Below are 15217 nucleotides of genomic sequence, written 5' to 3'. Positions count from 1 at the left end.
TTAGGTCCCATTTGATTATTTTTGTGCTTATTTCCATTACTCTAGGACGTGGATCAAAAAATATCTTGCTATGATTTATGTCAAAGAGTATTCTTCCTATGTTTTCCTCTAAAGAGTTTTATAGTGTCCGATCTTACATTTAGGTCTCCAATCCATTTTTTTTTTTTTTTGGCAGTACACGGGCCTCTCACTGTTGTGGCCTCTCCCATTGCGGAGCACAGGCCCCGGATGTGCAGGCTCAGCAGCCATGGCTCACGGGCCCAGCCGCTCTGTGGCATGTGAGATCCTCCCGGACCGGGGCATGAACCCATGTCCCCTGCAGCGGCAGGCAGACTCTCAACCACTACACCACCAGGGAAGACCTCGAATCCATTTTGTGTTTATTTTTGTGTATGGTGTTAGGGAGTGTTCTAATTTCATTTTTTTACATGTAGCTGTGCAGTTTTCTCAGCACCACTTATTGAAGTGACTGTCGTTTCTCCATTGTATATCTTTGCCTCCTTTGTCATAGGTTAGTTGACCATAGGTGTGTGGGTTTATCTCTGGGCTTTCTATCTTGTTCCATTGATCTATGTTTCTTTTCTTGTGCCAGTACGATATTGTCTTGATTACTGTAGCTTCGTAGTATTGTCTGAAGTCAGGGAGTCTGATTCCTCCAGCTCTGTTGTTTTCCCTCACGACTGCTTTGGCTATTCAGGGTCTTTTGTGTCTCCACAAAATTTTAAGATTACTTTGTACTAGTTACATAAAAAATGCCACTGGTAATTTGATAGGGATTGCATTGAATCTGTAGATTGGTTTGGGTAGTATAGTCATTTTCACAATATTGATTCTTCCAATCCAAGAACATGGTATATCTCACCATCTGTTGGTATCATCATTAATTTCTTTCATCAGTGTCTTACAGTTTTCTGCATACAGGTCTTCTGTCTCCCTAGGTAGGTTTATTCCTAAGTATTTTATTCTTTATGTTGCAATGGTAAATGGGACTGTTTCCTTAATTTCTCTTTCAGATTTTTCATCATTAGTGTATAGGAATGCAAGAGATTTCTGTGCATTAATTTTGTATCCTGCAACTTTACCAAATTCATTGATTAGCTCTAGTAGTTTTCTGGTGGCATTTTTAGGATTCTCTATGTATAGTATCATGTCATCTGCAAACAGTGACAGTTTTACTTCTTTTCCAGTTTGTATTCCTTTTATTTCTTTTTCTTCTCCGATTGCCGTGGCTAGGACTTCCAAAGCTATGTTGAATAATAGTGGTGAGAGTGGACATCCTTGTCTTGTTCCTGATCTTAGAGGAAATGCTTTCAGTGTTTCACCATTGAGAATGATGTTTGCTGTGGGTTTGTCATATATGGCCTTTATTATATTGAGGTAGGTTCCCTCTATGCCCTTTCTGGAGAGTTTTTATCATAAATGGGTGTTGAATTCTGGCAAAAGCTTCTTCTGCATCTATTGAGATGATCATACGGTTTTTATTCTTCAATTTGTTAATATGGTGTATCACATTGATTGATTTGCATATATTTAAGAATTCTTGCATTCCTGGAATAAACCCCACTTGATTATGGTGTATGATCCTTTTAATGTGTTGTTGGATTCTGTTTGCTAATATTTTGTTGAGGATTTTTGCATCTATATTCATCAGTGATATTGGTCTATAGTTTTCTTTTTTTGTAGTATCTTTGTCTGGTTTTGGTATCAGGGTGATGGTGGCCTCCCAGAATGAGTTTGGGAGTGTTCCCTCCTCTGCAAGTTTTTGGAAGAGTTTGAGAAGGATGGGTGTTAGCTCTTCTCTAAATGTTTGATAGAATTCACCTGTGAAGCCATCTGGTCCAGGACTTTTGTTTGTTGGAAGATTTTTTTTTTTTTTTTTTTTTTTTTTGCAGTATGTGGGCCTCTCATTGTTGTGGCCTTTCCCGTTGAGGAGCACAGGCTCTGGACATGCAGGCTAAGCGGCCATGGCTCACGGCCCAGCTGCTCCGCGGCACGTGGGATCTTCCCGGACCGGGGCACGAACCCGTGTCCCCCACATCGGCAGGCGGACTCTCAACCACTGCGCCACCAGGGAAGTCATGTTGGAAGATTTTTAATCACAGTTTCAATTTCATTACTTGTGATTGGTCTTTTCATATTTTCTGTTTCTTCCTGGTTCAGTCTTGGAAGGTTATACCTTTCTAAGAGTTTGTCCATTTCTTCCAGGTTGTCCATTTTATTGGCATAGAGTTGCTTGTAGTAGTCTCTTAGGATGTTTTGTATTTCTGTGGTGTCTGTTGTAACTTCTCCTTTTTCATTTCTAATTTTATTGACTTGAGTCCTCTCCCTCTTTTTCTTGATGAGTCTGGCTAATGGTTTATCTATTTTGTTTATCTTCTCAAACAACCAGCTGTTAGTTTTATTGATCTTTGCTATTGTTTTCTTTGTTTCTACTTCATTTATTTCTGCTCTTATCTTTATGATTTCTTTCCTTCTGCAAACTTTGGGTTTTGTTTATTCTTCTTTCTCTCGTTCCTTTAGGTGTAAGGTTAGATTGCTTTTTTGAGATTTTTCTTGTTTCTTGAGGTAGGCTTGTGTAGCTATAAACTTCCCTCTTAGAACTGCTTTTGCTGCATCCCATAGGTTTTGGATCATCGTGTTTTCATTGTCATTTGTCTCTAGGTATTTTTAAATTTCTTTTTTGATTTATTCAGTGATCCCTTGGTTATTCAGTGACGTATTGTTTAGCCTCCATGTGTTTGTGTTTTTTACGTTTTTCCCCTGTAATTCATTTCTAATCTCATAGCGCTGTGGTCAGAAAAGATGCTTGATATAATTTCAATATTCTTAAATTTACTGAGGCTTGATTTGTGACCCAAGATGTGATACATCCTGGAGAATGTTCTGTGTGCACTTGAGAAGAAAGTGTAATCTTGCTGTTTTTGGATGGAATGTCCTATAAATATCGATTAAATCTATCTGGTCTACTGTGTCACTTAAAGCTTATGTTTCCTTATTTATTTTCATTTTGGATGATCTGTCCATTGGTGTAAGTGAGGTGTTAAAGTCCCCCACTATTATTGCGTTAACTGTTGATTTCTTCTTTTATAGCTGTTAGCACTTGCCTTATGTATTGAGGTGCTCCTATGTTGGGTGCATGTATATTTATAATTGTTATATCTTCTTCTTGGATTGATCCCTTGATCATTATGTTGTGTCCTTCCTTGTCTCTTGTAACATTCTTATTTTAAAGTCTATTTTATCTGATATGAGTATTGCTACTCCAGCTTTCTTTTGATTTCCATTTGCATGGAATATCTTTTTCCATCCCCTCACTTTCAGTTTGTATGTGTCCCTAGGTCTGAAGTGGGTCTCTTGTAGACAGCATATATATGGGTCTTGTTTTTGTATCCATTCAGCAAGCCTTTGTCTTTTGGTTGGAGCATTTAATCCATTCACATTTAAGGTAATTATTGATATGTATGTTCCTATGACCATTTTCTTAATTGTTTTGGGTTTGTTTTTGTAGGTCCTTTTCTCCTCTTTTGTTTCCCACTTAGAGAAGTTCCTTTAGCATTTGCTGTAGAGCTGGTTTGGTGGTGCTGAATTCTCTCAGCTTTTGCTTATCTGCAAACGTTTTAGTTTCTCCATCGAATCTGAATGAGATTCTTGCCAGGTAGAGTAATCTTGGTTGTGAGTTCTTCCCTTTCATCACTTTAAGTATATCATGCCACTCCCTTCTGGCTTGTAGAGTTTCTGCTGAGAAATCAGTTGTTAACCTTATGGGAGTTCCTTTGTATGTTATTTGTCGTTTTTCCCTTGCTGCTTTCAGTAATTTTTCTTTGTCTGTAATTTTTGCCAATTTGATTACTATGTGCCTCAGCGTGTTTCTCCTTGGGTTTATCCTATATGGGACTCTCTGTGCTTTCTGGACTTGGGTGGCTATTTCCTTTCCCATGTTAGGTAAGTTATCAACTATTATCTCTTCAAATATTTTCTCTGGTCCTTTCTCTCTTCTCCTTCTGGGACCCCTATAATGCGAATGTTGTTGCGTTTAATGTTGTCCCAGAGGTCTCTTAGGCTGTCTTCATTTCTTTTCATTCTTTTTTCTTTATTCTGTTTTGCAGCAGTGAATTCCACCATTCTGTCTTCCAGGTCACTTATCCATTCTTCTGCCTCAGTTATTCTGTTATTGACTCCTTCTTGTGTAGTTTTCATTTCAGTTATTGTATTGTTCATCTCTGTTTGTCTGTTCTTTAATTCTTCTAGGTCTTTGTTAAACATTTCTTGCATCTTCTCATTCTTTGCCTCCATTGTTTTTCTGAGGTCCTGGATCATCTTCACTATCATTACTCTGAGTTCTTTTTCTCGAAGGTTGCCTATCTCCACTTAATTTAGTTGTTTTTCTTGGGTTTTATCTTGTTCCTTCATCTGGTACATAGCCCTCTACCTTTTCATCTTGTGTATTTTTCTGTGAATGTGGTTTTTGTTCCACAGGCTGCAGGACTGTAGTTCTTCTTGCTTCTGCTCTCTGCCCTCTGGTGGATGAGGCTATCTAAGAGGCTTGATGGGAGGGACTGGGCAGAAATTTTAATTAAGGTAAATGGCTTTTTAAAATCTAAATGGGACAACATACATTAAAAGGCAATTGTTTCAAGATGAATGTTTGTAATAAATAAGATACGATATATCATTTGATAAATGATTAACTGCTAGTTACAGTATAGCACAGCACTTTATCTTCCTAGGTTTCTATAACCTTTATAACAATATCATAGTCTGTCTTTTATTACAGTTGGCCTGTTCGTCCTTAAGTACATGTGTTCATGGTTATCTATTCTACTAGATTTTAGAGTATCTGAGAGTAGGACCTAGAATGATAAACACTACTCGAAAACACTTAAATGTAATATCTTACCACTTATAAAACACTTCTGTATTTAAGCAAGCAAACTGCAACCAAACTGGATTGCTCACGGTCACTAAAACATGTCTGTCATTGTCCTGCTTCTTTGCTTTTGTTGATGATGTTTGCCTCTCTGCCTAATCCAATACTGGTATAGAATCCTTTACCCATAATGCTAAAATTTTGAGAACTCAGCAAAATATTGCCATCAGAATTCACTTAACAGCAAAAAATGACCCAAACTAATGTAAGACTAAGTTTTAATTTATTCCATGTAATGAGGATAGTCATGTGTATAAAGCAGAAATATTAACATGTCTAATGTGTCTAACTGCTCTAGGCCCAAAGGGGTTAGTATTAATATAAGAGATGGCACCATATTACCTCTCTAAAATTCTCAAAATACTGATTTCTGAGATACATCTGGTCCCAAGATTATAGATGATGGAATGTGGACCAATATCAACTCTTCAAAATAGAATTCATATTGTTCTATAAAGCCTCCTTTCATGGCTGCTCTAAATTTCTCTCCTCCAGTTGTTAATACAATTAATTTAGTCGACCACATATTACACTAGACCATTATTCTACAACATTAAACTTTCATTTAAAATTTTTAGGGACTTCCCTGGTGGCACAATGGTTGGGACTTCACACTCCCAATGCAGGGAGTCTAGGTTCGATCCCTGGTCAGGGAACTAGATCCCACATGCATGCCACAACTAAGAGTTCACATGCCACAACTAGGAAGCCAGTGAGCCGCAACTAAGGAGCTGGTAAGCCACAACTAAGAAGCCTGCCTGGCGCAACTGAGACCCAGCACAGCCACATAAATATTTAAAAACATAAATAAAATAAAACTTTTATAGTTATTTAATTCATTCTGTGTTTCTGCACTCTATCCTCTAGATTTATGCTGTCCAATATGGTAGTCAATAACCATATGTGACTACTAAGCCTTTGAAATGTGGTTATTCCAAACAGAGGTATGCTGTAAATACAAAATATACACCAGATATCAAAGACTTAGTATGAAAAACAGAAGGTAAAATATATCTCTAATAATTTAATACTGATCACGTTGATAAATTTTATAAATGTTAGGGTAAATAAAATATATGTTTAAAATTAATCTCATCATAAAGAATTTAATGTGGTTACAATAAAATTTAAAATTGCGTATGTGACTCACATAGTATTTCTATTGGATAGTGTCGCTATAGACCAACACTGTCCAAGAGAACTTCCTGCAATGATAGAAATATTCTATATCTGCAGTGTCTAACATGATAGTCACTAACTACATGTGGCTATTGAGCACATGAATAATAGTATAAATGGCCACATCTAAAGCTGCAAATACAAGTGAGGTGCTACAGAAGTGAAGCCCATAAATCATATCTACTAACCTTGGACGGAAAGCCAAATGCTTCGTATTTAATGTTTCTCAATTGAACACTGATACAAGTCAATAGTTAGCAAAGGAACACCTACCTTGTTCAAGGTCCTCACAGCTGCATATCTCAAAGCTGGCTTAGGAGAACTACAGAAAAGCTGAAGAACTAGGAAAGAAAAAAGGTCACTGTGAACATAGCTCATTTCAACATATAGCACGTTTCTGAAAATACAGTACATGAAGAATCACATTCAAAATACGCATAAGGAAATTAGATGACAGCATCAAAAATTCACATGGGGCTTCCCTGGTGGCGCAGTGGTTGAGAGTCCACCTGCCGATGCAGGGGACGCGGGTTTATGCCCCGGTCTGGGAGGATCCCACATGCCGCGGAGCGGCTGGGCCTGTGAGCCTTGGCCGCTGAGCGTGCATGTCCGGAGCCTGTGCTCCGCAATGGGAGAGGCCACAACAGTGAGAGGCCCGCGTACCGCAAAAAAAAAAAAAGAAAAGAAAAGAAAAAAAAATTCACATGAAAAATACATCATCAAAAATAGAAAAAGTACTTTTTGTTGAGCTATAAAAACTTTAAATATAGGAAACAAAGTTTATTTTTTTTCCTAAAAAAGTTAATATACCCATTAATATCTGAATTTAAAGAGTAGGAATATTTATGGTTGTAAGAATAAATGGGTTTTTTAAACATGGAAAACTGAAGGCATTAAAGTTACTTGTTTTCTAAGTAAAAACTTAAATTTTTTAATATGGGGAAATGATAACTTCAGAAAAAGAAATACAGTCACCCCTCCATATCTGCAGGGGAATGGACCCCGGACCTTCCAGGATGCCTAGCAGATACCAAAATCTGGGGATGCTAAAGACCCTTATATAAAATGGTGTAGCACAATCAGCCCTTGGTATGTATTTGCAGGTTCCACATCTGAGGATTCAACGAACTGTGAATCGATTGGGTTGAATTGGTGGGATGTGGAACCCAAGGATATGGAGGTACAATTTTAACTAAAAAACAGCTAAAATAAACCATTTATGTATCAAAATGTAAAAACTATATATACAGAGCTAAGGTTCAAAAATACCTATTCTGTAGACCTATGGAACTTAAAACAAAAACGTAAGAAAATAAACAAAAGCCAGTTATCAAATATACAACTAACCTGAAACAGCAGGTGCCAACTCCCTTGCAGTACAGTTAGGAAGATGGATGATAGCTGAAGCAGCTTCATAAATAACCATTTCATGTTTATTTCGCAAGCAGCTCTCAATGAAATCGAAGACTGGACTTTCATGGCTGACAATAAATATACACAGGCCATAATTAGATATCATAAAGAACAGAGACAATGTGCATAGTGGCTAAATGCACAGACAGGGGGACTTCCCTGGTGGCACAGTGGTTAAGACTCCATGCTCCCAATGCAGGGGGCCTGGGTTCAATCCCTGGTCAGGGAATTAGATCCCACATGCATGCCGCAACTGAGAGTTCATATGCTACAACTAAGGAGCCTGTGTGCTGCAACTAAGGAGCCAGTGAGCCGCAACTAACAAGCCCACAAGCTGCAACTAACAAGCCCACGAGCCGCAATTAAGACCTGGTGCGACCAAATAAATAAAATTTTTTTTTTAAAAAAAGCAAAGACAGAATGAGAAGCACTTTTGGAATTATGAATGAAGGACCTCTGAAAATACACTCCTCCATAAAAGCAATGAGAATACTGGTGTAAATTTTCAAAATCAACTTTTTCAGCACACTAGAAGTTAGCTAAAGGATTGCAACAATCCTAGGAACATTTATTCAAGAGGAACAGCTGAATCTTCATAAGAACAGTAAGCTTTCTGGTATTTTAACTTGCTCTATTTCATACCCTCTTCCCAGCTTCATGGTAGCCTTGGAAACCTGGGCCTCAGAACCACAGTAGTTATGAAAGCCAGCAGCCTAGTAGCCACTGAAGGAGGCAGATGAATTTGGAGCACCATCAAAAGCCCTGTTCCCAGAGCACTGTCACTACTTGACCTGAATGATGCTCCTTAAAAAAAGCCCCATTCATGAAGCTAATTTTTTGGCCACACTACACAGCATGTGGGATCTCAGTTCCCCAACCAGGGGTCAAGCCCATGCACTCTGCAGTGGAAGCGTGGAGTCCAAACCACTGGACCACCAGGGAATTCCCCGAAGCTAATTTTTATTTCATCTAACTCTGAGGACACTCAGTGAGGAAAGCCCTATCCCCAGGAGGTTTGTCTCCAAAAAACAGCGGCAATTGCTTAACACTGCAGTTGCCACAGGTACTGATTCTAGTTGGCGCAAACAAGAGTCTGGCCAAAAAAACTTAAAAGGAAAATCTAAGAAATGAGATGCCCATAAGGGGCTTTAATTTCTGACATATTCCTGGGGATCTAGAAGGCTGTGCAAATACCCAGGAAAGAGCTTACAGAGCTCTAGCCTCTCACCCATGCTTGACTTTGAGTTTCTGCACAATTAGGAAGGGAAGACTAAGGCACAGTTATGCATACCCCAACACACAAAATGCCCACTGAAAAAAAGATGGGAGACATGTTGGTCAAAAGCATTTAAGAAAATCTGTCAAATCATTATCCGAAGACTCAGCTAACCAAGCAGACTTCAGTAGCCACACATGACAAGGAATAAGGACTGCAGAATTAGTCCAGGAAAGTCACTAAACAAACAACAACAACAAACAGCAACAAAAACAAACTCTGAGAATGGAAAGGGGGAAATAAGATTGTCAGTTACCACAGTATATTAAATATCCAGTTTTTGACAAAAAGCTATGACACACAAAGAAATAGTGAGGTATGGCCCATATACAGTGAAAAAAAGCAGTCAATAGAAATTATTCTTGAGGGAGCCCAGATGTTGGATTTACTAGGCAAAGCCTTTAAGTCAACTAATATAAATATGTTCAAAGAAGCAAAAGAAACCACATCTAAAGAATTAAAGGGAATTAAAAAGTTAAAGGCATGACAATCATGCCTCACCCAAGAGAGAGTATCAATAAAGAGGGAAAAATTAGTTGTTTTTTTTTTTAAAGGAACCAAATAGAAACTCTGGATTTGGAAAGTGCATAACTAGAATAAAAATTTCAAATCTGCTCAGATAAAAAAACAAGTACCTACAATACGCTGCCTACAAGAGACTCACTTTAGGGCAAAAGTCACACATAGATTGAAAGTGAGGGGATGGAAAAAGATACTTCATGCAAATGGAAACAATAAGAAAGCAGGAGTAGCGATATTTGTATCAGACAAAACAGACTTTAAAACAAAGTCCAAAAAGAAAGACAAAGAAGGACACTATATAATGATAAAGGGATTAATACAAGAAGAGGACATTACACTTGTTAACGTATATATGCACCCAATGTAGGAACACCTAAATATACAAAATAAATACTAACAGACATAAAGGGAGAAATTGACAGGAATACAATAATAGTAGGAGACTTTAACACCCCACTGACATCAATGGACAGATCTTTCAGACAGAAAATCAATAAGGCAAGAGAGATCCTAAATGACACAACAGAACAGATGTACTTAATTGGTATCTACAGGACACTTCATCCAAAAAAAACAAAAACAAAAAACAAACAAAATACACATTCTTTTCAAGTGCTCATGGAACATTCTCTAGGATAGACCACACATGAGGACACAAAACAAGCCTCAATGAATTTAAGAAGAAATTATTTCAAGCATTTTTTCTGACCACAACAGTATCAAACTAGAAATCAACCACAGAAAGAAAAATGGGAAAAAAAATCACACGGAGACTAAACAACATCCTACTAAAAAATCAATGAGTCAACAATGAAATCAAAGAGGAAATCAGAAAATACCTCGAGACAAACGACAATGAAAACACAACCTTACAAAATCTATGCGATGCAGCAGAAGTAGTTCAAAGAGGGAAATTCAGAGCGATACAGGCCTTTCTTGAGCAACAAGTAAAATCTCAAGCAAATAACCTAACCTACCACCTAAAAGAATTAGAAAAAAGAAAAATAAACAAAAGCCAAAGTCATTAGAAGGAAGGAAATAATAAAGATCAGAGAGGAAATAAATAAAATAGAGATCAAAACAATAGAAAAGCTCGATAAAACCAAGAGCTGGTTTTTTTGAAAGGATAAACAAAATCGACAAACCTCTAGCCAGGCTAACAAGAAGAAAAGAGAGAAGACCCAAATAAACAAAATAAGAAATGAGAAAAAACAACCAATACTGCAGAAATACAAAAAGTCATAAGAAAATACTATGAACAGTTATAAACCAACAAATTGAACAACCGAGAAGAAACAGAAAAGGTTTTAGAAACATAGCCAGAATTGAATCAAGAAGAAACATAATTTGAACAGACCAATCACTAGAAGTGAACTAGAATCTGTAATAAAAAACAAACAAAAAAACTAAAAAAACTCCCCACAAACAAAATCCAGGACCAGATGGCTTAACTGGGGAATTCAACCAAACATACAAAGAGGAACGTATACCTATCCTTCTCAAATTATTCCAAAAGATTTAAGAGGAGGAAACACTCCCAAAGTCAGTTTATGCAGCCACCATCACCCTGATACCAAAAACAAAGACACTACAAATAAAAGAAAATTACTGGCCAATATCTTTGACAAATAGAGATGCAAAAATCCTCAACAAAATTTAAGCAAGCCAACTCCAACAACACATATAAAGGATCATACACCATGATCAAGTTGGATTCTTACCAGGGTCACAAAGATGGTTCAACATATGCAAATCAATCAATGTGATATACCACATCAACAAAAGAAACGACAAAAACCACATGATCATCTCAATAGATGTAGAAAAAGCATGTGATAAAATTCAACACCCATTCACGATGAAAACTCTCACTGAAGTGAGTATAGGGGGAATACATCTCAACATAATAAAAACCATTTATGACAAACCCAGAGCCAACACAATACTCAACAGTGAAAAGCCGAAAGCCTTCCCACTAAATTCTGGAACAAGACAAGGGTGCCCACTCTTACCACTGCTATTCAACATATTTTTGGAAGTCCTAGCCTCAGCAACCAGACAAGAAAAAGAAATAAAAGGTATCCAAATTGGAAGGGAAGAGGTAAAATTGTCATTATATGCAGATGACACAATACTCTATACAGAAAACCCTAAAGACTCCACACAAAAACTATTAGAACTAATAAATGAATTCAGCAAGGTAGCAGGGTACAAGATTAATATACAGAAATCTGCTGCATTTCTTTACAGTAACAATGAAATATCAGAAAGTAAAAAAAAAAAGTTTAAAATCGCACTAAACACACACAAAAACACAGGAATAAACCTAACCAAGGAGGTGAAAGACCTATATGCTGATAACTCTAAAACACTGATAAAGGAAACTGAAGATGATTCACAGAAATGAAAAGATATCCCACGCTCTTGGATCGGAAGAATTAATATTATTAAAATGGCCATACTACTGAAAGCAATCTACAGATTTAATGCTATATCTATCAAATTACCCATGACATTTTTCACAGAACTAGAACAAATAATCCTAAAATTTATATGGAATCACAGAAGGCCCCGAATTGGCAAAGCAATTCTGAGGAAAAAGAACAAAGCTGGAGGTATAACTCTCCCAGACTTCAGACAATACTACAAAGCTACACTAATCAAAACACTGTGGTATTGGCACAAAAGCAGACATACAGATCAATGGAACAGAATAGAGAGCCCAGAAACAAACCCATACAATTAATCTTCAGCAAAGGAGGCAAGAATATACAATGGAGAAAACACAGTGCCTTCAGCAAATGGTGTTGGGAAAGCTGGACAGCTATTTGTAAATCAATGAAATTAGAACACTCCTTCACATCATATACAAAAATAAACTCAAAATGCCTTAAAGACACATATAGGATGTGACACCGTAAAACTCCTAGAAGACAGGCAAAACATTCTTTGACATAAATAGTAGCAATATTTTCTTAGACCAGTCTCCCAAGGCAATAGAAAAAAACCCAAAAATAAACGGGACCTAATCAAACTTAAAAGCTTCTGCATAGCAAAGGAAACCATCAACGAAATGAAAATACAACCTATAGAATGTGAGAAAATATTTGCAAACAATGTGACTGACAAGGGGTTAATTTCCAAAATATAAAAACAGCTCATAAAACTCAATATCAAAAAAACAAACAACCCAATCAAAAAATGAGCAGATGACATAGACATTTTTCCAAAGAAGATATACAGATGGCCAACATGCATATGAAAAGATGGTCAAGGGCTTCCCTGGTGGCGCAGTGGTTGAGAGTCCGCCTGCTGATGCAGGGGACGCGGGTTCGTGCCCCAGTCCGGGAGGATCCCACATGCCGCAGAGCTGCTGGCCCCGTGAGCCATGGCCGCTGAGCCTGTGGGTCCGGAGCCTGTGCTCCGCAACGGGAGAGGCCACAACAGTGAGAAGCCCACGTACCACAAAAAAAAAAAAAAAAAAAGATGGTCAATATCACTAATTAAATGCAAATCAAAACCACAAGGAGGTATCGCTTTACACCAGTCAGAATGGCTATCATCAAAAAGTCTATAAATAGGGCTTCCCTGGTGGCGCAGTGGTTCAGAGTCCGCCTGCCAATGCAGGGGACACGGGTTCATGCCCAGGTCCGGGAAGACCCCACATGCTGCAGAGCGGCTGGGCCCGTGAGCCATGGCGGATGAGCCTGCGCATCCGGAGCCTGTGCTCCGCAATGGGAGAAGCCACAACAGTGAGAGGCATGTGTACCGCAAAAAAAAAAAAAAAGTCTATAAATAATAAATGCTGGAAAGGGTGTGGAGAAAAGGGAACCCTCCTACACTGTTGGTGGGAATGTAAACTGGTGCAACCAGTAAGTAGGGAAAACAGTATGGAGTTTCCTTAAAAAACTAAAAATAGAGCTACCAAATGATCCAGCAATCCTATTCTTGGGCATATAACCAGAAAAGACAAAAACTCTAATTCGAAAAGATACATGCACCCCAATGTTCATAGCAGCATTATTTACAACAGCCAAGACATGGAAGCAACCTAAGTATCCATCAACAGATGAATGGATAAAGAAGAGGTAATATGCATATATATATAATAAACACACACACACACACACACACACACACACACACACAATTACTCAGCCATAAAAAAGAATGAATCACTTTGCTGTACACCTGAAACACAGTAGTGTAAATCAACTGTACTTCAATTTTTAAAAAACTGAGAGAGTTCAGAAACAACTTATAAAAAATTCAAATCTGCAATTCAACAGCTGATTTGCACTGACAGTAGAAAAAGCCAGAAAACTTGAGGATAGGTTAAACTGAGATAATCTAGCTGAGGAAAATAAAGAATGAAGGAAAAAAAAAAAAACAGAGCCTTGGAGACCTATGGAATACGACTAAGTGTACCAACATTTTCACGATAGGAGTCCCAGAAGGAAAGGAGAGAGACAAAGGGACAAAAGGAATATCCTGAGAAATAATGACCAAAAACTACCAAAATTTGTTAAAAATATTAATCTACACACTTGAGAAGCTCAACAAATCCCAAGTTGGAAAAATAAAAAAAGATCCAAATATAGACACACCATAATCAAAGTGCTGAAAGCATAAGACAAAGAGAAAATCTTGACAGAAGCAAGATAAAAGCTACTCATCACATTGTACAGGGGAGCAACAATACAATTAGTGTCTTTTCACCTGAAACAATGAAATAGAGAATGTCATATTCAAAGTGTTGAAATAAAAAGATAAAAATTCTCTATCCAGCAGAACTATGTTCCAAAAATGAAGGCTAATAAAAGGACATGCCCAGATAAGCAGTGACTGAGACAATGTATTGCTAACATACCTGATTTATAAAAAATACTAAACGAAGTCTGTTAAATGGAAAGACTGACTCCAGTGACATGAATAATCAATGAGAAATAAAGAGCACCAGAAATGGTAAATATGAGTTAATATAAATTATTCTACAAATAATTTTTTTCATTTCTCTTAACTAATTAAAGGACATAAAATTATATAAAAATAATTATAACACTGCATTATTGGATAATGCTCATATATGTAATATACATGACAATAATAGCAAACAGGAGCAGGGAGAGAACAGAACTATACTGGAGCAAAGATTCTATATTTTACTAAAATTAAATTAGTCTTAATCTGAAGTAAATCATGGTAAATTAAAATGCATATTCTAATCCCCAGAGAAACAACTTTTTTTTTTCTTTTTTTGCAGTATGCGGGCCTCTCACTGCTGCGGTCTCTCCCGTTGTGGAGCACAGGCTCTGGACGTGCAGGCCCAGCGGCCATGGCCCACGGGCCTAGCCGCTCCGCGGCATGTGGGATCCTCCCGGACCGGGGCACGAACCCGCATCCCCTGCATCAGCTGACAGACCCCCAACCACTGCGCCACCAGGGAAGCCCGAGAAACAACTTTTTAAACAGTAAAAATATTGACAGAGAAATTAAAATGATTCAATGAAAATTTTATTTAACACAAAAGAAGGCAGTCAAAGAGGAAGAGAGGAACAAAAAAGACACTTCTATAGAAAAAACAGCAAAATGGTGAAGGTAAATACAACCATGTCAATAATTATATTAAATGTGAAAGGTCTAAACACCCCAACCAAAAGATAGAGATTGCCAGACAGGATAAAAAAGCAAGATCAAACTATGTGCCGTCTACAAGAGATACACATTAGATTCAAAGATACAAATGAGATGAAAGTAAAATGATGGGAAAAGATATGCCATGCAAACTAATCATAAGAGATCAGGAGTGGCTATATTAATATCAGACAGAGAATTTAAGACAAAATATTACAAGAAACAAAAAGAGACATAATGAGAAGCTGCTCAGTACATCAGGATGA

General features: G+C 37.5%; 1 protein-coding gene across 3 annotated transcripts in view; it reads right to left on the bottom strand.

The window, feature by feature from the left end:
- COPG2 (COPI coat complex subunit gamma 2) overlaps nt 1–15217 on the bottom strand; it is a 129823-nt gene that overhangs the window by 58485 nt on the left and 56121 nt on the right. For all 3 annotated transcript variants that reach the window (XM_032642459.1, XM_032642461.1, XM_032642460.1), the window contains 2 exons: nt 7454–7587; nt 6380–6447 (listed from right to left, as the gene is read on the bottom strand). In XM_032642459.1, the coding sequence (XP_032498350.1) occupies nt 6380–6447; nt 7454–7587 (202 nt within the window). The remainder of the gene's footprint in view (nt 1–6379; nt 6448–7453; nt 7588–15217) is intronic.

Source organism: Phocoena sinus, chromosome 9, assembly GCF_008692025.1.
Source record: "Phocoena sinus isolate mPhoSin1 chromosome 9, mPhoSin1.pri, whole genome shotgun sequence".
In the NCBI taxonomy this organism is placed as follows: domain Eukaryota; kingdom Metazoa; phylum Chordata; class Mammalia; order Artiodactyla; family Phocoenidae; genus Phocoena; species Phocoena sinus.
This window is presented reverse-complemented; position numbering and strand designations above follow the sequence as displayed.